The 25363-nt window shown below is 38.4% G+C and overlaps 1 protein-coding gene across 2 annotated transcripts in view; it reads right to left on the bottom strand.

The window, feature by feature from the left end:
- SLC7A2 (solute carrier family 7 member 2) overlaps positions 1 to 25363 on the bottom strand; it is a 69319-nt gene that overhangs the window by 11927 nt on the left and 32029 nt on the right. The window contains exons 2-8 of one of the 2 annotated variants that reach the window (XM_068972196.1): positions 16216 to 16606; positions 15620 to 15775; positions 11027 to 11192; positions 9719 to 9852; positions 7657 to 7879; positions 5740 to 5879; positions 2268 to 2370 (exon numbers count right to left, since the gene is read on the bottom strand). In XM_068972196.1, coding sequence (XP_068828297.1) covers positions 2268 to 2370; positions 5740 to 5879; positions 7657 to 7879; positions 9719 to 9852; positions 11027 to 11192; positions 15620 to 15775; positions 16216 to 16591 — 1298 coding nt within the window. In that variant the 5' untranslated portion in view covers positions 16592 to 16606. Of the gene's footprint in view, positions 1 to 2267; positions 2371 to 5346; positions 5484 to 5739; positions 5880 to 7656; positions 7880 to 9718; positions 9853 to 11026; positions 11193 to 15619; positions 15776 to 16215; positions 16607 to 25363 lie in introns of both variants that reach the window. The other variant, XM_068972197.1, reaches the window with a different exon arrangement.

Here is a 25363-nt window from a genome sequence, read left to right as displayed (position 1 = left end):
GGCTGCAGCCTCAGGGTTGCTGAGCCAGCTCACACACGTGCTCAGCAAAATACCTGCAGCAACTCTGAACTTCCTGATAGCCACTTGATTAGAAAGTTATATATATTAGATGCCGAAGAGAGTTACATTTTAAAGTGTGGCACCTGTGACGATAAATGATTACTCTGGAATTATCTATGTTCAAAGAAGATGCCGTTCATGAAAACAGCAACCCTGTTAACAGAAACCCTGGTTAAATAATCAGCTACAGGGTAACATGGGCTTCCCACGTGTCTCAGCAGTAAAGAGTCCACCTGCAATGTAGGGGCCGCAGGAGACGCAGGTTCGATCCCTGAGTCAGGAAGATCCCCTGGAGGAGGGCATGGCAGTCCACTCCAGTATGCTTGACTGTAGAATCCCATGGACAGAGTTGCCTAGCGGGCTACAGTCCATGGGGTCGCAAACAGTCAGACATGACTGAAGCGATTTAGCACACACACACGCACAGGGTAATATAATATGCAGCCTTCAGTTTGGTATTGGAAAGTCTCACTGCAGCCTCCCTCCCTGGTCTCATCTCCCTCATCAGCCACCTCCCACCCATTCTCCTTTATTACTGATCCTCTTCCTCTTTGGCTGGTGTCAAGGTAACAGCCTGCTTTAGCTTCCAACATCTGCCCTGGTCTCCCCAGTGGGATCTTCTGAGAAGCTTTTGCTGAAATTTAAAAGTAATATTTGTCCCCCATCTAAAGAAGAAATATGCTCACTGTGAAAAAATACACAAAAGCATGCAGAAGAAAATCAAAATCATCCATAACATTCAGTGTGAATCACTGTTAGCATTTTATTACAATTTCAGCCAGTTAAAAATGCAAATATGTGTATATATTTGCAAAAATCATTTTTTGTATGCAAATGTATGGTAGTTAAATAAATTCAGATGCTACATATAGCTTTGCATCCAGAAACTGGTATCTCTCTCCATATAATTAAATGTCATTTTATTTGTTATAGAACAGTCTCCTGAATAAATGTACTTATGTAACTATTCTATTTTTTTTAACTGAAGTATAGTTGATTTATAATGCTGTGTTAGTTTTTGGTGTACAGCAAAGTGTTTCAGTTTATATATATATATATATCCTTTTTCATATGCTTTTCTATTACGGTTTATTATGGGATACTGAATATAGTTTCTTGTGCTATACAGTCGGACCTTATTGTTTATTTATTAATTATTATACTATTGATAGGGAAGCCTAGCGTGCTGCAGTCCGTGGGGTTGCAAAGAGTCGGACACGACTGAGCAACTTCACTAATATTGCTTCCACTTTATGTTTTGGGCTCACTGGCCTTGTCACTGAGAGACTGAACTGATTGATATATTATTGATATTCACTTAGTTCAACTTTTTCACTATCGTAAACTACCTTTTCCATGAACATCCTTTGCATTGATTAAATCTTTATTTTATATTGGGGGGCTTCCCTAGGAGCTCAGTAAAGAATCTGCATGTAATGCAGGAGACCCAGGTTGGGAAGATGCCCTGGAGAAGAAAATGGCAACCCACTCCAGTACTCTTGCCTGGAAAATCCCATGGATGGAGGAGCCTGGTTGGCTACAGTCCATGGGGTCGCAAAGAGTTACACGTGACTGAGCGACTTCACTATCACTATATTATATTGGGGCAGAGCCAGTTAGGGCTTCCCAGGTGGGTCAGTGGTAAAAGAATCCGCCTGTCGATGCAGGAGATGTGGGTCAGGAAGAGTCCCTGGAGGAGGATATGGCAACCCACTCCAGTATTCTTGCCTGGAATATCCCATGGATAGCAGAATCTGAAGGGTTATAGTCCACGGGATCCCAAAGAGTTGGACACGATTTAGTGACTGAGTACCAGCACAGCCAGTTAACAACGTTCTGACAGTTTCAGGCGAATAGCAAAGGAACTCGGCCACACAAAAAGATTAAATCTTTAGCCTAAGAGCTTAGCAGCTGAATCACTAGGACTAAAAATACAGTATTCTAAAGTGTTTCTATACATTATGAGAATCTGTTGTTCACATAGATTAATTAGGCCAACCTATTGATAATTACCAATTGTATTTGTTCACTTAAGGACCAAGTATGCTAAATATGCTTTGTATTCACGTTTGTATGCCCATGGCCTCTCACTTCTGTGAGACAGCTAACTCCATGAAAACAAGGCCAGTAAGCCCTAACTGTCTTTCTTTCCTGGGCCTCAACTGACACGCACCCTTCAGACCCATCTGGCAAGGAGGACAACTCACCTGAGGATGAGAACACAGGCTGCAACCAGAGAGTAGGCCAGAAGCGTCCCAATGGACATCATGTCCACGAGGGCCTTCAGGTCAAAAAGGAACGCCATCACAGCTATTGGGGAAAAGAAAAAGGGGTGAAGAAGAGAGCTGTGAGAAAATTCCAGACAGCTGATGCAAAGTCAGAGATAAGTGATGGGAAATTTTTTGTTTTAGTGCCAATGATAAGTCAAGTAAAGCGTAGAAAGTGTATTTCTCATAGTTAATAAGATGTTCCTTAGGTCATACACACTGCTAATAAAACTTCAAAACCCCTCAGCGATCTATCAAGTACAAAATACATCTACTTTGATTATTTAAAAAATATTGGCCTGACAAAGAGTGAAAATACTATATGATGGAATATGCGCCTTTGATATTTCAGAAGGAAAAATTGCCAGGAAATACTGGCAGGTTCCTTTTAAAAAAATAATAATAAAAGAATTCAAATGGAAGAGCTTTCATTATAGATGTTACATAATCATTTTAATTTCCATCTGCATTCTGAGTTATATCTTAGACAGGATGAAGTCCAATTAAATTATGCTTCAGATAGAATTTAAATCCTATCCTGATTAAAACCACATACTCTGACTAAATTTAAACTATTTGTGGCTACCTCCAAGCCCTAATAATGTTAAGAGGCAAAGTATACTTCACATAGTTGAATAGTTAACTTGCAGCTTGCAATTTTTTTCTCCAGTGAAGCATTAAAATCGTTGACGATATTAACTGGAATTTACCAAATAGTTGTCCTTATCATAATAAGTAGGGAATACCACACCCCACTCATGTGGCACTCCAGTCATCTCAGCAAGCTTTCTATCTTTATGAGCTCAATTTATCTTCAATTCAATAGTCCTATGAGATGGGGGCAATCATTTAGGTTCAGCTTTATAGATCAACATTTGACTGTTTTTTAATAAAACCCCAGCAGTTTCACATGGTTTAACCTAATAGGATCATTACTCTTTTTTAACAGACAGGCTAACTTAGCAAGATTACAACCACTGGGTAGAAGTGGTGTGTGTGTGTTAGTCGCTCAGTCGTGTCTGACTCTTTGGACCCCATGGACTGTAGCCCAACAGGCTTCTCTGTCCATGGGATTCTCCAGGCAAGAATACTGGAGTGGGTTGCCATCCCCTTCTCCAGGGATCTCCAGCCCAGAGATCCAACCCAGGTCTCCTGCACTGCAGGAAGAAGAAGGCTCCAGCTACACCAATACGCCTGTGGCCCTTCTAAAATAGTATTTTTTCCTTTTTTTGTTGTTTTTAGATTTTATGTGGCCCATTTAAAAAGTCTTTATTGAATGTGTTACAATATTGTTTCCACTTTATGTTTTGGTGTTTCAGCCCCGAGGTATGTGGGATCTCAGCTCCTTGACTGGGGATCAAGCCCACACTCCCTGATTGGAAGACGAAGTCTGAACCACTGGACTGACAGGGAAGTCCCACATTGTTTCTTTAAATACATCCCATGCCTTATTTTGAACAATTTCCATTGCTAGTATAGCTACACATTAGATTACAATTTTAATGTCCTGTAAGAATCAAAGATGACCTGTTTTAGGAAGTCAAAACAGAAGAAAATGATAAATTATCCATACAAGCTCTCTAAGTTAAAAACAAGCAAGAAGTGAGACTACAAAATAGCAAAAATGTAATGTTTTAGTACATTAAAAATGCTATAATTATCTTCTTTTAATTATTAATTTCAATATCTTATTATGCTGTTAAATTAAATTCTTCCTAAAGGAAGAAGGGTAAATTTTTAAAAATTCTGAATACATAATAGAGAATTAACAGGCAAGATTTTACAGGAAAAAATAAAAGCTTTATGGAGTAAATAAAATATGTTATCTTTTGTCAAGATTTATGAACTTTCATTAATATCATAATGCACTGTTTAATCATAAAGTGGGCCTTACATCATCTAGTGAAAACTTCATTTTATGGGGGCAGAAATCCTAAGCACTGAGAAAATAAGTGTTTTGAGCCCCCACCATACATCTTAATAAAGGGCCAAGTTTATTAGAAAACATTTTATAAAGTGAAGTTGTTTAGGAAAATACTTAGATTCTGAAAGAATCCTATTTCATACATAATTAAGCATTAGTATTCTGTAATCTAATTTCCCAACAATTCAGAGCCTCGACAAAATTATCATCTTTGGTCTGAATTTATACTACTAGGAGTGTTTACCATTTTATCTCTAAAGCTTGCTAAAGTCCTTCTCTTGCTCCATATAACAGCACCTTTAAGGCCATTCTCTCAATCTGCAAATTCTCTGAAACTTTTCATGTGGAACAGAATCTGGACAAAAGCATTTTGATGGATATTATGACATGCCAAATGGTAGGCATCTGGAGTTGTTTTTTTTAAAACATGACGTAATATCAAAGCTCTTGAAAGGAAAAATAGATTCCTATTGGCGTTTATGATAATATAGGTATTAGTAATTCTTAGAGAACTATGATGGGCCCAGGAAGTGGGGTTAGCCACCATACTGAGGGCAGTAATAACAATGGCCAAGTATAAATTATCTTTGATATTTCTTATATTTAATTAAGAATGGGTAAACTTTAGCTATTTTCAAAAATCCTATGACCATTTAGCAATATTCAACTTATGTCCTGGATAGCAAAAAAAATATTGAATCATTATTTTTAATTAACAATTCAAGGATTAAGTAATCATTCTTTAATTAACATTTTTTGTGTTGATAATACAATTTTATGGGCTTGTTTCATAGATCTGAAAAGCACTGAATACTTGATACATGATAAGGAACCACTGTGACCCTTTGCACATTTGTTAGAAGTGCCAAAGGTTAAGGTAACAAAACGGTAACAAATCGCAAAGGGTCAGTTACGAATTTCAGTAGACCACCGCCACCACCATTTGCAGATGTGATCCCAATGTTCATTCCCTCATTTATCAGCAATTTTGTTTTCAACTTACATGCACAGCAAGCAGATCCGCTTTATAAGTCCATGCATGCGCACAAAATGCTCAAGTCTAATGTTGAAGAATCCTATGTTTGTAAAGCTTACCAGAAATGACCCCTGCAGTCAGTGTGGCAGCTACTGGTGACTGCCTCTTACTCACTCTGGCAAGAAATCTAAACAGTAAACCATCCCGGGCCATGGCAAACAGAATTCGGGGTAAAGGAAACATGGAACCCAGAAGACTAGAACAGAAAAATCCATAATCCACAAGTGAGTTATTACAAGTATTAGTCTAGACGAGTCTATATGGGTAAAGACTGGACACACTAAAGTACAGAACCTACACCAAAAAAAGGTTCAAAACAGGAAACATTCACAGAAAAGTTATTGATATTTATACATGTCAAAACAGAAAACCACCTAATTTTCCATTTTTTTCCCAGAATCCTTGATGAAAAAAGATCCCCCTTTACTTAATAAAAGTCAACTCTCTCTCACCTGCCACTGCACCCGATGATAAAGTAGCAATTATTGGAGTCTTCGTTTTGGAATTGATTTGAGCTAGACATTTGAAAAGCAACCCATCCTCCGCCATAGCATAGATTACACGAGGCATTGGGAAAATGGATCCAAGAAGACTGAATAAAAAGCAAACACATGCAGTATGGCAAACACATTCATGCAAGATTACATCACAGAGCTGCAATTAAGTCATTGTGTAAAACTCAGCATCACAGCTATTTGTTATTTTTTAAATGTAATATGATTGGGTATTTAAAAATATTAACCACGGCGCAATTCATTACACTCTCAGAGATAATCTGCTTAGCACAATTATCAGACTAAAAACAATGCTGCAAAGAATTTGTGCCGGCGCACGATTACTACTGAATTATAACTAAGTAATTAAGACTTAAAAAAAAAAAAATAATGTCATTAAGACATTTTTAACTTAGAATATTTATAAATTGATATATAATTACAGAAAATATAGTAATTTGATTTTATACTATCTAGTCACTTAATTTATTCAATAATTACACATTTTTACATACATTTTACCATTATTTTTTGATCAAATTTGAAATAATTCTCAGCATAAGATAATCAAGATAGAAAAAGGAAAAAAGATGAACTCACTGTAAATTTACTACATAGAAGTAGCCTGAATTAAACATTAGTAAGAGTGAAGTTTAAGAAAATGATTTTGCTTTAGCTGTTTTGAATTACTTGTGTGTTTACTGACTGCATCATTCTATACATGATTAAGTTGTAAAAAAATTTACAATTTAAGAGAAAATAAGTAAAATATATTTTTAAAACTCCATCTCCTTTATCTTTTAATAAAACATGGTTGAGCTTGGCCACAAATAAATCTTTGCCTGTCTCTCTTCTAAAACTATGGTACAAAGTATCTTTACAGTTCAGATTTTTAAAACTATTCAGAATAAACCTTAATATTATCAGATGGCTGAGGATCCGACAGGTAATTTGTAATTGCTGCTTAATACTATCTTGAATACAAAAAAAAACAACAAGGGCTTTGAAGGGGGATAAAAGAGCTAGGCTGATGAATTATACAAAAAGATTTATTTTTAAAATTTCAGACTTTTAGAAAAATTTCACTTCAAAAAATTAGTAATAAAGAAGAGATTAATTTTCTCTTTGTAACAGTGCTCTCCAGTACAGCACTCAAATGAAATATGATCACGTTAAGTTAAAATGTGAGCAGCTCAGGAAACTGGAGAAATGAATTATAAAATATTAAAATAAGTGGCTAGGGAAAATCTGAATACTTGAGATTCAACTATTCTTATCACACAGATGTATACAAATCTCCACCATTAACTTGAAAACAGTAATTTTTATTTCTAGATCAAGTTCACTCTGATCAGTGCTAAGACAAAAAGTTTCAGTGTTTCATAATAAAAAGCACCTTAGACTTAACAATGCCACAGCATATAGTTTACACTCACACAGACTTACACTATTTAAAAAAAACAGCAAAAAATGTCAAGTCTGCACGTAAGGTCTCAGTTGCCTGTAGCACTGCAAGTAACACCAACGCCAGCAGGGAAACATACCAGTATAAGTACCGTCAAGTTTCACAATAAGCTTTACAATACACACATATGCAAATATGTATGAGATACATAAATGCGAATAAATGCCATATAGATCCTCAGAAGCCTGGACCATCATTATCTTTAAACAGTGACTTTTAACAGCTCAGGGGGAAAAGATTTTATCACTTAAGATTTCGATACAGCAATTCTGGGTGACCAATTCAGAGAATATAGTTGTATGATATGTTTCTATTAGGATTGTTTTTAAAACATACAAAAGCAATTCTGTGAACACCAACTACCTCTGCAGTAACCCACGCAGCCCTGCCCCAAAGACAATGCAATGTACCTTGTTGACAAAGCGCAGAGGGAGCCCGCTGCAACGACGTATTTGGCTGGCCCCCATCCAACGTACTCGAAGGCCACAGGAAGCGGGCTTTTCTCATCCAGGAGGTAGTACGGCATCATCAGTGTTAAAGCTGCCGAGACCCCAAAATAGGCCATAAAGCAAACCAGCAGAGAAGCCACAATTCCAATAGGAATAGCTTTCTGAGGGTTCCGGACTTCCTCACCTAAGGAGACATAAATAAAAGCTTGCATATTTAATAAAACACAACTAGTTTATTGCAGCGCTGTTTACAATAGCCAAGACAAAGAAGCAACCTAAATGTCCATCAGCAGAGGAATGGATAAAAAGTTGTGATATACATATACAATGGAATATTACTTAGTATTAAAAACAATGACATAATGCCACTTGTAGTAACATGGATGGACCTAGAGATTTTCATACTGAGTGAAGTAAATCAGAGAAGGAGAAATAGCATATGACATCCCTTATATACAGAATCTAAAGAGAAATGTTACAAATGAACTCATTTATTCACAAAACCCCAAACAGACTTACAGGCTTAGAGAAAAAACTTATGGTTACCAGAGGAGAAGAGTGAGGGGAAGGGACAGTTAGGGCGCTTGGGATGGACATGTGCACACTGCTATATTTAAAATGGATAACCAACAGGGACACACTGCATACCACAGAGAACGCTGCTCAGTGTTATGTGGCAGCCTGGGTGGGAGGAGAGTGTGGGGAGAATGCGTATGTGGATATGTATGGCTAAGTCCCTTTGCTGTGCACCTGAAATTATCACAATGTTGTTGTTTTTTTTTAATCACAACTTTATTAATCAGCTATACTTCAATATAAAATAAAGATAAAAAATAAACATGAATAGGTAAAACATGAATTCTTCTTCTGCTTCATAGTAATTCTACTCAGCTTCTATCCTTTCTGTTTTCTCAGCTTGTTCCATCTATGCTACATGAAGTTCTCTCTCTTCTTCAGGGTCCTATGCTGTCATAAAAAGATCAAAGCCCAGAGGCAAGAAGGGAAAGCAAGATATCCTGCAAGTCAGTTTCCTGCTTCCAGAAAGAATGCTATTCCATCACCACAAAATGTTTAGAGATAGAAAAGCAGTCTTAATCCATTTGGAAAATGATTCATCCATGGAGATTAAACATGGCATTCTACAGGCCCTTAATTATGAAGGCTCCCATATATATGGAGACAAATTTCTTCTACTCAGTGCATTGATTTATATTAAATTTCAGTTTCAAAAAAAAATAGTACTTTGGAGATCTTTCGAATAAGAGTTGGCATTTGAAATACCCAAAATATGGTCAATTATAAGGCCCTGCAATACTGTGAACCCGGAGGAAGCACTAGGGAGTGACTGTAACATGATTACTTTTTGTACTGGATAAAGAGAAAAAGAACGATCACAATATATTTTGCCCTATTAGAGAAGAAACAACTTAAGAGCATGATCATCATTTGTTACTCATTGTGATAGCACTTCCAGACCAAAGATTAAAGGCACTGATTACAAACAACATTTGTAAAGTGGCTGACAGCTTGCACACTATTTTTCATAATATATTATATTTTGTTGTTGGTGTTTAGTTGCTCAGGTGTGTCTGAATCTTAGGGACCCCATGGACTGTAGCCCACCAGGCTCCTCTGTCCATGAGATTTCCCAGGCAAGAATACTGGAGTGGGTTGCCAGTTCCTTCTCCAAGGGATCTTACTGATCCAGGTATCAAACCCATGTCTCCTGCTTGGCAGGTGGATTCTTTACCACTGAGCCACTTGGGACACCCATACTATATCTTAGATAACCTTCATTACATCTGAGGGGTAGATTCTCTTGATTTTTACTAATATGGAAACAAGCTCAGAGAGTTTCACTAAGTTTCTTTTCATACATCAGGGGCCACTTCTGGGTCTGGAACAAGCCCTTATTACCCCAAGTTCCACTCTCTTCCCTTGACCTTCTGTTGTCATCCATGGGTACTCATGTCGTTCAAGGAACACTCTTGTCTTCTACACAGAGCTAAGACTCTGCTCTTACCAGTTGTTGCAATGCAGTCAAATCCCACAAAGGCATAAAAGCAGGTTGCAGCCCCAGCCAAAGTTCCTGCAAAGCCATAAGGCATAAAGCCACCAGCCCCATAGACGCTTGTTCCATTTTCAGAAGGTGGGTCCCTGAGGAGAAGAAGCACATTGGAATGTCATTTTCCTAGAAAACTGCTTATTCAAGAGATCTGTCTCAAACTCCATTCTTGGAAGGTTACTGAGCGCATCATCTCTTGGAAGCTAATGTGTACAAAACTAAAAGTAAACCCTGATTTTTTTTCACCCAGTCCTAGAGGATGTGATGGTGCTCCCAACAATGGCTCCTTCACCAGTTGCCAGCTCTCAACTGGAGGCTGATCAATAGTATGAGCAGGAGGCTCAGATCCACTCTGGCTTGAACTTACAGCCAGGCAGGATTCTAAGAACAGAGATCCCACCTATGTATGGGCCATGGTCTGAAATAAAGGCAAGAGACTTTCTCTTCTCGTGGACAGTGGAGCAGACTGAACATTTGAAAAGTTTACTATAAGACATGTGACAAAGTGAAATAAAATTCTCTAATCTTGATAAATAATACTGAAGTTTTATTACATGTTAAAAATTGTATAAAACCATAAGAAACTAAATTTTTGCCTCAGTAGATGGCTACAAACAACATAGGTAAATAAAAACATGTACAAGTGCATCACTTCATGTAATAGATACTTCCGTAATCTTACTTACACATAGGAATATTATACTTAAATCTTAGGATGAAAACTTTCATTTGAAAATTAATTTTTGAGATCAACTTTAAAGTGAAATGTATAGACAATTCTGCTTATGCAATCAAAAACATCCTCAAAAAAAAAAAAATCAGGCATGAAAATTACTACAAGGTTGAAAGAATGCAGTGGAATCAAATGGTGTCCCCAAAGGAAAAAAACAAAAGGATGCATGATCCAAAATGCTCATTGTTATTCAGAAGTGACGAACCTTTGCGGGGGGGGGGGTGGGGGGGGGGGAGGAGAAAACATTCTTCCAGTGGTTAAGATCTCTCATTTCTTCCCTTAAACCCAAACCCAAACCTGAAGTTAAGAATCAGCAGCTTCACAGCTTCAAACAGCTGCTCAGTGGTGAACATACCTATACACTCGTGCTTTGGGGAAAACAGTCTTGAAATAGAATAGACCTTCACAAAGTTCTCGGAAACAAAGAGTTTGAGAACTGTTGTTCTAGAGGAAAATGTAACAAAAGACAAAAGCAGGCAAAATTAAAAAAAAAAAAAACTCGAAATAGGAGGGAAAAAACCCAAGTATTTTACCTGGTACTTGCAGATATATTTTTGAGAAAGTCTTCACTAATCTTCCAGTTTGCCACATTTCCTTTCACAAATCCAGCAACCATAACAAAGAGAAGCACCAGGATATTGACAGCTGTGAAGACTTTATTCACCCAAGCAGACTCTTTCACTCCGAAAGATAAAAGACCTATGGAAAAATCAAGGGTGCTTTAATTTTTACCTCACCTTTAGGAAAAGGCTACAGCAGTTTGAGACAGTTACAGGCTTTAGGATATTATTTAAGCAGGATTCATATATTTAACTGACATTGTCCCTTTCTATGGAGAGTTTTTACTCAGTCACCTAAGTGTATGCAGAACTAAAGATTTCAGAATGCAGACTGTGCTCATAGCCAGGAGATTTCACACTCTCCAATAACTGAATAAATTTAGGAAGTGGGTATTATTACCAATGGGTGGGTAGAGGAGCATGCTAAGTCACCTCATTCGTATTCGACTCTTTGTGACCCCACGGACTGTAGCCCGCCAGCCTTCTTTGTCCATGGGATTCTCCAGGCAAGATTACTGGAGTGGGTTGCCATGCGGTTCTCCAGGGGTCTTCCCAACCCAGGGACTGAACCCACCTCTCTTATGTCTCCTGTATTGACAGGTGGGTTCTTTACCACTAGCGCCACCAGGGAAGCCCTAGCGTTTCAGACAGGGGATGCACTAGTGACTTCAGGAATCATTCACAGGTGGGCAGGGCCAGGGGGAGGTAAAGTAACTTACTTTTAATGAAATGCTATTCTTAAAAACCAATTTCAAGGTTAATGGCTGCAAAATTTTGAAAGAAAATTTTCTTTCTCTTTTCTTTCTTTCAATCATATTTTCTGCCTCATACTTACTGAATACATTAAACAAAGTAATTCTTCAATTGTCATTTCAAAGATTTTATTAAATCAATTCTCACTTTAATAGCTTTATTTTTATATTTTGATTGTAAAGGCAATCAATTTCTGACTCAAGTAACTCGAAAACACAGGAAAAAAGAAAGAAAATAAAGATCAAGTGTAATCTCTTCAGAATTTTGCACACACACACATGCACACATTTCCATGTCCACAAATATATAATTTTAACAGCCACATACTCTTCTACTCTATGGATACACTATACTTTACTCCTATATTTACAAACAGGCCATTGTTAGTTTCTTACAACTATAAATAGTACTGACCTAATCATCCTTTTATAAATATCTTTTAACACCTTCTAATTATTTCTTTACAATAATTTTCTACAAGGCAGCACCATATCAATGGTATATACTTTATGTAAGACTTTTGGCTCATACTGTCAGAACAGTTTCCAGAAAGTCTGGCCAGTTGAAACTGTCCATTTTTTACCATTAGGTTATTCTTCTTCATCTTGATTTATGAAGCTTATTTATACAATAATGCTATAAGCTCTCTGACTGTACATGTATACAGAATGTTTTCCCAATTTATCATGTACTTTTTTTTTTGGGAAAAAAAGACCATTATAATATTGCCATTTATTATCTAGATTCAAGCACACTAGGGGCAAACACATGGGCAGTTCCTGCCTTGAAGAGGAAATCAACAGGCAGGGCTGGCTCCATAATTACAAAGCCGAGCAATGTGGAGGAGATTATAACCTGCTGGACTCCACTTACCACAGTAATCAACTGAATTGTGCACTTAAATAACTTTTAAGTTCCCTTCTAGTTCTAAATGTCTACAATTCTGTATCTCCCAAATTACAAATATTAAAATAATGTGGTTAATTTGAAATATGGGCTAGCCTATTTCTCCAATAAAAGAATGACAAAGGTTTTGCTGAGTTTTATTTTACTCTGTTAAGGAGAAGATGCAGTTTTCGTGGCAGACACTGCTTGTGGTCTACCCAATTATCATGTACTAATTTTAATTTTAACCTTAGTGTTGATAACACATGTAAGAAAGTTTTATAATATAAATTTTTCCTCTTCAGTTTCTACCTCTAGGAAGATTAATGTTAACCCCAAAACATCCACCTTTGCTTCCTTCCAGTCCTTTCATGATTATATCTATCTTATTAATATTTTTAATCCATCCTGTATAAGGTATGAATTATGGATCAAAGAAAGTTTACTTTTTACTGTTGGGGCAATAAGTGTGATGACAGGCTTATAATCACATATTTACTTGTATGTATACCACCCATGTCAGATAAGCAAAATTATACAAGTAGAGATGAGAATGCTGAATTTCATCCCCAGAATTATACAAGAATAAAACTGTATTAGCAACATAAAGGAAAACTGTATGGTCAGTATAATTATTGACTCTCTCAGTATACTGACTGACTCTGCAATTGTCTGTCAGATTAGGAAACACTATACAACTATACACCTTGGAAATACACACAATGCTGCTATAGACTTCGGAAAATAACAAAGCCACCTCCAGGTTTTGTTTCCCAATACCCCAAGTGTGCTCTCATTCTCAAAGCCTCAGCTCCCACCAGTAGACTAGTCACCTCTTGAAATCCTGCCTGTGCTTCCCTGGTATCATTAATAAAAACAAGAGCCTTAGTTGGTAAGACAATTGACACTGCAATATGAATAAAGATTACAGCAGAAGGTTTTGGTCTTCAAAGTTTCTAAGAACAAAGTCAGCCTGTAATCTTGGCCTGTCCTGAAAGAAAGGCATGATGCTCGATGAACTCAGGACGCAAGATGCAAGCCAAGGCCTGAGTCTTGCCACGGAATTTAATGACGGGAACTGTGTCACAGCTACATGCTTCTCATCATTTAGAGATTAAAGCTGAATATTTAAGGTCACTGAAACCATCCCTAAATAAAGTGTGATGTAAGTAATTTAATGTTACTAGGCTGTTGAGAAACCAAAACAAACAAAGCCTATCACCTGTGGAAAAACCACTGATGCAATTTTTTCTGACATTAGGAAGAAAATATCAGATAATTAGGACCTATAAATTTTGTTCATGTCACTAACCCTGTCCCTACATAAAACATCAAATTAACAGCTAACATTTTAAGGGGCAAAGCTATTTTCAATTATATAATTTTTAAAACATGTTTTGATATGAACCATTTTAAAAAAAAAATCATCACATTTGTTACAATGTTGCTTCTGTTTTATACTTTGTATTTTTGGTTATGAGGCATGTCGGATCTTAGCTTTCCCGACCAGGGATCAGACCCTCAACCCCTGCACTGGAAGGCTAAGTCTTAACCACTGGACTGCCAGAGAAGTTCCTTAATTATATAAAAGTATATATGGAAAAATTATAGAAAAAGAGGGAGAAAGTAGCTCGAGATAAGGTTGGACAGGAATGCAAGAGTATATCAAGCAGAAAGTAGAAACAAACATGAGCTTTATTCTTAGTGCAATGCTTGATGGGTTTAGCAGGAGTACAAGGTAGAATGACAATCAAAATAGAAAATGTTCAAATAATTAAAACAAGTATCAGGCAGGGGTGAGCTGTGTCTACAAAATAAAACTGCCTGCCATCTAAGTGCTTACTATGCATCAAGCAAGAAGCCTGCACAAGATAAACACTGACATCCTCATTTTATGGATGAACAAACTAAGTCATGGAAGGATTAAGTCATCCAGTGTTCCACAGATGGGAAGCGGCAGAGTAGAACTGAAAACCTGGTCACTCTTGATTCTAAATCCTCTGCCTTTCTAAACCACTATGCTATACAACTGATGAAAATGGGAAAATTCTAGCATCAAGTATGTTTGTTTACATAATGTCTGCATCAAAAAAATGACAGGTGGTTTGAATACGCTCCCTTTTCAACCAGATGTCTACATTCTATAGGCATAAACACAAAGACTGAATTTCTTCTAGAAACAGTATGCTTGCAAACATCTTTAGTTGTAACTGACAAGATGAAATAATGCCCCAATTTTACATTCTTCCTTATTTTGAAGCTTTGTGGCCATTTCCGCCAATCTCCAATTCGTATTATAAAATTGATGTACCTTATCTGATTATTTAGTGCCTTCTAGGTATCATTTATTTCAGAAGTACCAATACTATTTCTACAGTTCCGTATAATTTAGACTTCTTTGTGTGTGTGTATATATATCTAGTTTTATTTATTTACTGGCTGTGCTGGGTCTTTGTCACTGCACGGGCTTCTCACTAGTTGTGGCGAGTGTGGGCTACTTTCTAGTTGCAGTGTGTCAGCTTCTCATTGCGGTGGCTTCCCTTGTTGCTTGAGAGCACAAGGGCTCGGGAGCTCTGGCTCCCAGGCTCTAGAGCACAAGCTTAGAAGTTGTGGCAAATGGGCTTAGTTCTGCTATGGCATATGGGATCTTCCCAGACCAGGGATCAAACCCATGTCTCCTTCATTGGTAGGTGGATTCTTTACCACTGACCCACCAGGGAGGCCCTAGATTTATTTTTGAAACATGCCTATCACATAAGACAAAATGTGATTCTAGGTAGTGACGAGGCCCACAGATCTCCAACAGTGACTTCTGTGTGTAAATATCTTGCCTAGCCCTGGCACTTCAGTCCAAAATTCAGCGGTAACCTATTTTCCTGGGACAACAAATCTGGCTCACCTTAGGGAGAAGTGTAACTGGTTTCTTACCTGCCAGAAGTAATATAAGGCACACAGCAAAAAAGTCTGGATACTCTGCAAGGCCAGTATAATTCATTTTGAAGTATGTCCGGAAAAAATGACCAATCTGCTTGCTAAGAAGTTCATCAAAAGTGCCACTCCACGCCCTTGCAACACTTGATGTTCCTTCCAAACCACAGAATATACAAGGTCAGTGGGAGAAAATTAATACCATCTTGTACTCCTCTATTCCAGGATAAACATGAGTTAGTTCAGACAGAATTGAACATTCTCAACACATATAACATTATCTCACAATAGCAAGCAAATGCTCAAGTCCGTAATTGTGGAATCAGGTAACTTTACTTGCATTAAGGAACTGTTGTCTTTTAAGAAACAGATTTTTAAGCTCACAAGAGACATATTCAGGGAAAAAAGCAGAATCACCGAATTTTGCAATTAGGAGTCACTGAGAGATCATAAAAATGAGACACAGGGAGTAAGTGATATACTCAGATCACCTGGGCGCTAGTTAAAGCAGACGCTACATAGAAACCTAAGGCCACTGACTCAGGAATGCTATTTCTACCATCCTAACCAATTAGGTTCAGTTTCTGGAAACATACCTATCACATAAGATAAAATGAGATTCCAGCCAGTGATGAAGGCCCACAGTTCTCCAACAGTAACGTAAGTGTACAAGTAGGCAGACCCAGTCTTGGGAACTCGGGCCCCAAATTCCGCGTAGCAAAGACCTGCCATCACGGAAGCCAGCGCAGCAATGAGAAAGGAGACCACGATGCTGGGGCCAGAATCCGCTTTGGCCACCTCCCCGGCCAGCACGTAGACCCCAGCACCCAGCGTGCTCCCCACCCCCAGGGCGATGAGGTCCATGGTGGATAGGCAGCGACACAGTTTGGTATCTTCTAAACTGTCCAGAGTGACGATCTTCCTCCGGACCAGACATCGGGCAAAAGACAGCGCTGCTCTGCAGGGAATCATTCTGAAGATGGCAACCTGAGGAAGAGAAGGGACGGTGTTAAAAGCTGGTCTGGAGTCCTCTCTCCAGTTCCCTGCCCAGCTTCCCAGCAGCTGTGGCACCTGCTTGCTCTTAACTTGATGCTGGAGGTGTGGCCTGGGGCAGTCAGGAGGGTTAAATATGCTGTGTTAATTCACTTCATCCGTGTCCGACTCTTGAGACCCCACGAACTGTAGCCCGCCAGGCTCCTCTGTCCATGGGATTCTCCAGGCAAGAATACTGGAGCGGGCTGCCATTTCCTTCTCCAGGGCATCCTCCCAACCCAGGGATCGAACCCACATCTCTGAAGGGATAGAACCGGAGTCTCCTGCCCTGGCAGGCTGGTGGTTCTTTACCACTCGTGCCACCTGGGAAGCAATAAGCCCAAGCTGTGATTTTCTGAGTGCTCTTTCATGTGGCCTTTTAGGGACTGCCACAAGTCGCTTATTTGGGGAGCAAAGGAATTGGAACCTTGGGTGATTAAAAGGATTTGCCATTTTTGTTTGCTATTGCAATTTTTAATAGATAATTATATTTGAAAATTTAGTTAGAGCATGTTGGGATAGAAACTTTTACACAGGTTTTTGTTTGTTTTTGTGTCTTTTGTTTTGCTTTTTGGCTGCTTGGCATGTGGGATGCTAGTTCCTCAACTAGGATTTGAACCCACATTCCCTGCATTAGAAGCATGGATTCCTAACCACTGAAGGGCCAGGGAAGTCCCTGTTGCTGCAATTTTTAAAACTATGTCAATAGAAATAAATTCCAAGAAATACCTCATTGATCCTTGCAGCAAGCAAAGGGGTAAATCACCTCATCTTTTTGTTTCTCTGTCTTTGCTTCAATCATTTCTTGAACTCACATTTTTTAGGCCTTATTACACTCCAGGGATTGTGCTAAGATTATGTCTAGAATTATGTGGAACACAGGAACGGCCTCTAGCTTTATAGGACCTATAGTCTAGTTAAGGCCTAAAAGCAGGGGAAAATATCATTATGTGGTCTACAGCTTTATCAGTTACTTGTGAGCTCTGCTTTCATTTCATTCTATTTCATTTAAACATAGAGCCACTTGAACCTCTTAGAATTAAAAAATTTCCCCCAAAACATCTTGTATGCTATGCTGTGCTTAGTTGCTCAGTCATGTCTGACTCTTTGCAACCCACAGACTGTAGCCCACCAGGCTCCTCTGGCCATGGGATTCTCCAGGCAAGAATTCTGTAGCGGGTTGCCATGCCCTCCTCCAGGGGATCGTCCCAACCCAGGATTGAACCCAGGTCTCCCACATCATGGGCAGATTCTTTATCAACTGAGCCACCAGGGAAGCCCAAAACATGCTTAGAGCTTTTAAAATAAAACTGCTATTCAATTATGCCTAAAGTATGGATTTGTAATCGACACATGTTTATTTATATTTACTTGCAATCTCTAAGTAAATAAATAAAGCCAAAGTCCATGCCAAGTATGATATGTTCTTTTTTAAATGGAATGAATGAGGTAGATAGAAAGTCTTACTCCCCACACCTTACAGCTCCCAATAATCTAACACTGAAAAACAAAACATGGATTGAGTAAGACAAAAAATACATATATTACAGTAAAAAGTCTGAAGTACAATATACCAAAATGTTAACAGTAATGATCTTTGGGTGGAAGGCTAATTTTTACTTCTATGTATTTCATACAATATGTATTATATTGCTAATATGTGTTTCTAAATTTATCTCCAATGAATATGTACAGCTTATGTGCAAATACACATAAAAATTAAAAGGCCATATATGGCCTTGTCTATGAAGACATATAACTCAGCAGACTAGGAAATAACTTAAGAATAGGGAATATAATAGTATATGCAGCTTCTGGGTCAATAAAATTAAATATATTTAACTTTTAGAAGTTCAGAGTCATGTTTACCAATTCTACTGCACAGTGGTCTACAGAGATTGAATGTTTTCTCTTCAATCTCATTATAATCACTGTCAATAACCTAAACTCATGAGATCACAGCATGACAACTTCTCTGAGGAACTTGGAGTTTTCCATCCTAAGAAATAAACCTTGGAACACTCCTCAACTTAATCTCCATAAAAGAAAACTATTATTAACATGTATTTCATTTAAAAAAACTAAAAATAATAAAACACCTCTGTTCATGCTTACTAAATCACTTCAGTCGTGTCCAACTCATTGTGACCCTATGGACCATAGCCCTCCAGGCTCCTCTGGCCATGGGATTTTGCAGGCAAGATACTGGAGTGGGGTGCCATGCCCTCCTCCAGGGGGTCTTCTGATCCAAGGATCACACCCACGTCTCTCATGTCTCCTGCACTGGCAGGTGGGTTCTTTACCATTTAGGCCACCTGGGAAGCCCCATGTTTTCTATACTGAATCTCAATGACTTGTGCTTCTAAGAGAACAAATTTCTGGGATGTGAGTAATCCAGTTTCACGCTAACTCTAGTATAAAAAGCTAACTCATTCAACATTATTCATTCATGAATATAAATGCAATGTTTGAAAGTTTGATGTTGAAAGTGGCTGATTCAAAGGATATAGAAAAAAAAAGAGAAAAACAAAAATGAGTGGAAAGTTCCTTGATGTAAAAATAAAGTTTTATACATCAGCATCTTCCAAAACACCTGAAGGAGTGCCAAGCATGACATCTTACAAATAGCTGCTGAAAAATTCACAAATACAGATGATATCTTCAATGTGCCAATATTTCCGCTCCAAAGTCAAAATCTATCAAACTTCCATAAGTCAAATGTGTATCAGTTTCTACCCGTAGGTAGTCCTTCAATAGCTATTTCTATTATAACACATCTAGAAGACAAGGGAGAGACGTGTCTTGCTTAAAGAAAAGTCAAGTAAAGAGCTGAAGTTATACAAAGGCCAACTGAGGCAGGAGGAGGAGGACTGAAGATATTTACTAAATGCTGACCTTCGGTACCATTTAAGTGTTTTTACACAAGAGTCGTGCAAAGATCAAGAAGTAGGAACAACTGCCAACTAAAAAGTACTCAGAAATGGAGACCCACTGGTGAATTTTAGTAATGATTTAAGAATCATGTGAAAATTGGACAATTCATACACAACTCTAGGAAACAGCTGATAGACAGAATGAGGCATACCTATTAGTCATTAACTAAACAAGACACAGGTCTTCCCAAGTAGCTCAAACAATATCCTTACTGCAATGTGGGAGACCTGGGTTCAATCCCTGGGTTGGGAAGATCCCCTGGAGAAGGCAATGGCAACCCACTCAAGTATTCTTGCCTGGAGAATCCCATGGACAGAGGAGCCTGGTGGGCTACAGTCCATGGGGTCACAAAGAGCTGGACATCACTGAGTGACTAACACACACACAAATAAAACACTCTCTTGATAAAGTGATTAGTATCCAATATTATGAATAAAAGACAAATTTTAAAACTATTGCAAAGGAATTTGGAAGGAAGCAAAAAAAACTAAAAAGAGAAGGATAGGATTGTAGGTGAGCTGTTATTTATTTTTAATCCCTTCTTTGGTAGTATGGTCACCATGTTGGTTTGAAACTTCTAACTCTAGTAAACACAAAATAACATAAACATAAAAAAGAATAAGCAAGTCAACCAATAAACTTTCTTTGAAATGCTAAAAACAGGGAAAACTTTTTTTCAGTAAATTGCCCAAACTGAATAAGTGAATGATCCTCGTCTTATCAATATAAAACTGAACTTCATTCACTCCAGATTACATGGGAAGCAGAACTGTTTACAGAGACATAAAGCTTTAATCAGTGAAGACCTGACTGCTACTGCCTCTCTCCAATTTCATGTTCAGTTTTCCTATGCTGCCCTGAGGGAATAAAACAAAGCTGCCACATTGTCAAGCATTCATTTGCTTTTCACTAACAGAAATGCAGACGTCAGAAACTCTTCTCTGAGTTGACAGATTATGCAATGTTCTTTGCAAACAGTCTTAACTACGCACAACTGATAAAATACTGATTGCAAAAGCTAACTCAAAACCAACTTTGCGGAAATATAACAAGATGGAAAAAAACCAATGTAAGACTGTACTGGATCAATTTAATGAATCATTATTAGATAAACATTTATTAAATTCTAGCAGGTGTATAATATACTGCTTAGTCAATAAAGAAAAAAGAATCCCATTATTTTGTAAAATCTGTTTTTGTGGAAACATGCTGATATAGAAAGTACAGTGGCAACAGAGGAATGAGAAAAAATAAGATACTTGTGTCTAACGTAATAGAATTTGATACTTACTTTTGAAAATTTAATACCTTTTCCTTAAAATATTTTAAAAGATATGTTCCTGTTGTAAAATGGTTATGATAACCTTACTCTCATTTCTAGAAGGTTTTTTCACTGATGAAAAAAATCCACTCACACTTGTTCTCTGACACCTGTCTGCATTTACTGTCCCTGCCGGGGCTCCGGCATGTTGTCTCATCAGCAAACAGATATGCAGGGAAAACATGCAGGAATTTTGAAGGTGATCCTATTTGGTCTGGAGGGCACACACTTTTTCCAAGAGCAGAAAATGATCCAAACCAACATATCCACTGTCAGCTATTGCTATTAATACCAGGATTGGTACTGAGTAGGAAACCTACATAAAATACAGTAGAGGACGATGATCCTAGACTTTGGGAAGAGGCCCATATGACACTCATAACCATGACCTGAATACAGAAGTCCTAATCAACATCTCTATAAGGTCACAAATGATTCTGGTGACACTCGAAACAGACATGTATTTTCTTCAATAATTGCTTATTTTACTAATTTCTAAGACAGTGGCCTCTCTGTTGTTGTTCAGTTGCCAAGTCACATCCAACTCTTTGTGGCCCCGTGGACTGCAGCACGCCAAGCTTCCCTGTCTTGTATTATCTCCTGGAGTTTGCTCAAACTCATGTCCACTAAGTCAGTAATACCATCCATCTAGCTCATCCTCTGCTGCCCCCTTCTCCTCCTGCCCTCAATCTTTTCCAGCATCAGGGTCTTTTCTGAAGAGTCAGTTCTTCACATCAGGTGGCCAAAGTATTAGAGCTTAAGCAACCGTCCTTCCAAATTCAGAGTTGATTTCCTTTTGGATTGACTGGTTTGATCCCATTGCAGTCCAAGGGACTCTCAAGAGTCTTCTCCAACACCACAGTTCAAAAGCATCAATTTTTTGGCACTCAGCTTTCTTTATGGTCCAACCCTCACATCTGTACATGATGTGAGGCCTCAGTAGTGAGTGGCCTCTCTACTGAGGAATAAGATATGCACATACTAGCTGAGATCTGAAAACTTAACTAGCCAGAGGAAAGGCTTAGAGGGCTCTGCGACAGCTTAGGCAGCAGTAATGTCTCTGGATTTAATGAGCCTGAGGATACAAGTGAGACCTTCCTGAGTCCCTACCTCCATCCCCTACCCTAAGCATAACAGTTTCTAGACATCTAACCCCCTGGTGGAGCCCCTATGAATTCTTGCCATAAAGCTAAATCCCTTCCTCAGCAACTTGGAATTATTTATGTACTTCTCAAACTTCTTCCATCCAGGTTGGAAACTTGACCATGTAGAATTTTAGGTCAAGTAAATTCCCTACCCTGATAATATCACAATGCCATAGAGCAGACCTCATTTCAATTAACCACAGAAATCCTTCAAAAACGTGCTAATTACAGTCAAGAGTTGATCCTGGATTTCCACTTTGGTCCAAAAGTTTGATGCAGCACTGAGCTGCACAGAAGCGAATCTTTGCTCTCCTCCTCTAAACAAAGGCTAAAAATTCAAACTTAATCCTTGGTATCAGTATTACAGGCCCTGACAATAAATCTTACAGGAGAAAATAGTTGTGGCAACCTGGCAGAGCAGGCATTCCAGCAAATCCTCAACAAATTAGCTCATCTGAATTAGAACCAAATTTCCCTTCCTCACTTGAGCTGCTAGTTTCCTGGTGAGATATCAGTACTTTCTATTTTTGGCCTGATAGTAAAAAAGGAATTAAACCATGTAAGCCTGGGAACTTAGCCCCATTGTGTATGCGTGTGTTGTCTCTGAACTAGAGCTTTCAGGTTTGCAATCCCCAAACTCAACATCAAGTACATTTCTATAACTTTAAAGTGCAAAAAATATTTTCAAATTTTACTGTAGGATAAATAATTTAGTTAAAGAGAGGAAAAAAAGATATGAACATAATACCATGGAATTACGGATTTTTCTCTCATTTCTCTTACTTTTAAGGGATTAATTTCTCATAAAGATATGCCAAAAGTACAATGCAGGATAAAAGATAATCAGATTTCCTTGGGCATCCAGTGCTTAAGAATCCACCTTTCAATGCAGGAGAATTGAGTTTGATTTCTGGTTGGAGAATTAAGATCCCACATCCCACAGAGTAACTAAGCCTGAGTGCCACAACTAGACAGAAGCTGCAACAAAAGATGTCCCATGCCACAACTAAGATCTAATTCAATCAAATAAATAAATATTAAAGAATAAATAATCAGAAATGATAACTGTTCACTCTGATAGGTTAAAAAAAACACAACTTTTGCATTCAAATCTAAAACCTTTATTTTTCTGGAAAATGAAAACAAGCTTTCACTTAAATTAGGTGCAGAACTTAGCTTTTCTCCAAATAAAATTTTCTAAACAGTATCTTCCTCCAAAGTTTTCTCCAAATAGGTTGTTGCTGTCCTGTTGCTCAGTCGTGTCAGATTCTTTGTGACCCCAAAGACTACAGCACACCAGGCTCCCTGTCCTTCACCATCTCTCAGAGCTTGCTCAAAGTCATGTCCGTTGAACTGGTGATGCCATCCAACCATCTTGTCCTCTGTCATTCCCTTCTCCTCCTGCCTTCAATCTTTCCCAGCATCAGGGTCTTTTCTAAAGAGCTGGCTCTTCACATTGGTGGCCTAAATATTGGAGTTTTGGCTTCAGCATCAGTCCTTCCAATGAATATTCAGAACTGATTTCCTTTAGCCTGGACTGGTTTGATCTCCTTGCAGTCCAAGGGACTCTCAAGAGTCTTCTTCATCACTACAGTTCAAAAGCATCAATTTTTCATTGCTCAGCCTTCTTTATGGTCCAACTCTCACATCCATACGTGACTACTGGAAAAACCATAGCTTTGACTACATGGACCTTAGTCAGCAAAGTAACATCTCTGCTTTTTAATATACTGTCAGGTTGGTCATAGCTTTTCTTCCAAGGAGCAAGCGTCTTTTAATTTCATGGCTGCAGTCACTGTCCACAGTGATTTTGGAATCCAAGAAAATAAAATCTGTCACTGTTTCCATTGTTTCCCCATCTATTTGTCATGAAGTGATGGGAATGGATGCCAGGATCTTAGGTTTCTGAATGCTGACCTTTAAGCCAGGTTTTTCTCTCTCCTCTTTCACTCGCATCAAGAGGCTCTTTAGTTCCTCTTCACTTTCTGCCATAAAGGTGGTGTCATCTGTTATCTGAGGTTATTGATATTTTTTCAGAAATCTTGATTTCAGCTTGTGATTCATCCAGCCTGGCTTTTCGCATGATGTATTTTGCATAGAAGTTAAATAAGCAGGGTGACAATACACAGCCTTGACGTACTCCTTTCCCAATTTTGAACCAGCTGATTGTTCCACGTCTGGTTCTAACTGTTGCTTCTTGACCTGCATACGGATTTCTAAGAAGGCAGGGTAAGGTGGTCTGGTATTCCCAACTCTTCAAGAAGTTTTCAGTTTGTTGTGATCCACACAGTTAAATGCTTCAGCGTCATCAATGAAGCAGAAGTAGATGCTTCTCTGGAATTAAAACTACCTTGCTTTTTCTATGATCCAATAGAGTCTGGTTTGGCAATTTGACCTCTGGTTCCTCTGCCTTCTTTAAATCCAGCAATTTGACCTCTGGTTCCTCTGCCTTCTTTAAATCCAGCTTGTACATCTGGAAGTTCTCAGTTCACATACTGTTGAAGTCTAGCTTGAAGGATTTTGAGCATTACCTTGCTAGCATGTGAAATGGGTACAACTGTGCGGTAGTTTGAGCATTCTTTGGCATTGCCTTTCTTTGGGATTGGAATGAAAACTGACCTTTTTCAGTCCTGTGGCCAATACTGAGTTTTTTGCAGCAGTTTAACAGCATCATCTTTTGGCTGTGAAATAGCTCAGCTGGAATTCCATCATCTCCACTAGCTTTGTTAGAGATAGGTGCACACAAATAAAAGACACAAGTGAGACCACTACAAAGTCACAACCACTACAGCAGTAACATTTATGTTTTCTCCCCTTTTACATCAAATCCGTAATACTCAGAAGTTAAACTGTTTCAAAATTTCTGACACAGAATCCAGATACAGACAAGCATCTTGCGAAGGACATCCAAGATGCAAACAGCTGATGGGGAATTCTAGTTTGTAAAGGCAGCTGGTGTTTTAAAAGATGTCAATCCATTTAGCTTTATTAAACACCAAACTACATGAATGTGGCTTACCTTGCTGTCTCATTGAAATAGGCACAGCACAATTTAAAGAACTGTGACCAAATTTGTCTTTAGGGTTGGAGAAGAGGGGAAATTTTTTGAAAAAGGAAAAGAGGAAACAGAACCTTCAGCAGCTCAATAAACAGAGTATTACCCAGTCAGCACCCTGCTCCCAGTCAAGGATCTTGGTGGCTCACTGCAGCCCCAGGCACGTTAGGTCCCATTAAGGCTGAGCAATCTTGGGCTAATAAATCACTCCAAATGCCAGAGGGTACCACCTGTTCCCACTCCCCAAGCAGCCACTG

The sequence above is a fragment of the Capricornis sumatraensis genome, chromosome 4, assembly GCF_032405125.1.
Source record: "Capricornis sumatraensis isolate serow.1 chromosome 4, serow.2, whole genome shotgun sequence".
Classification (NCBI taxonomy): Eukaryota; Metazoa; Chordata; class Mammalia; order Artiodactyla; family Bovidae; genus Capricornis; species Capricornis sumatraensis.
This window is presented reverse-complemented; position numbering and strand designations above follow the sequence as displayed.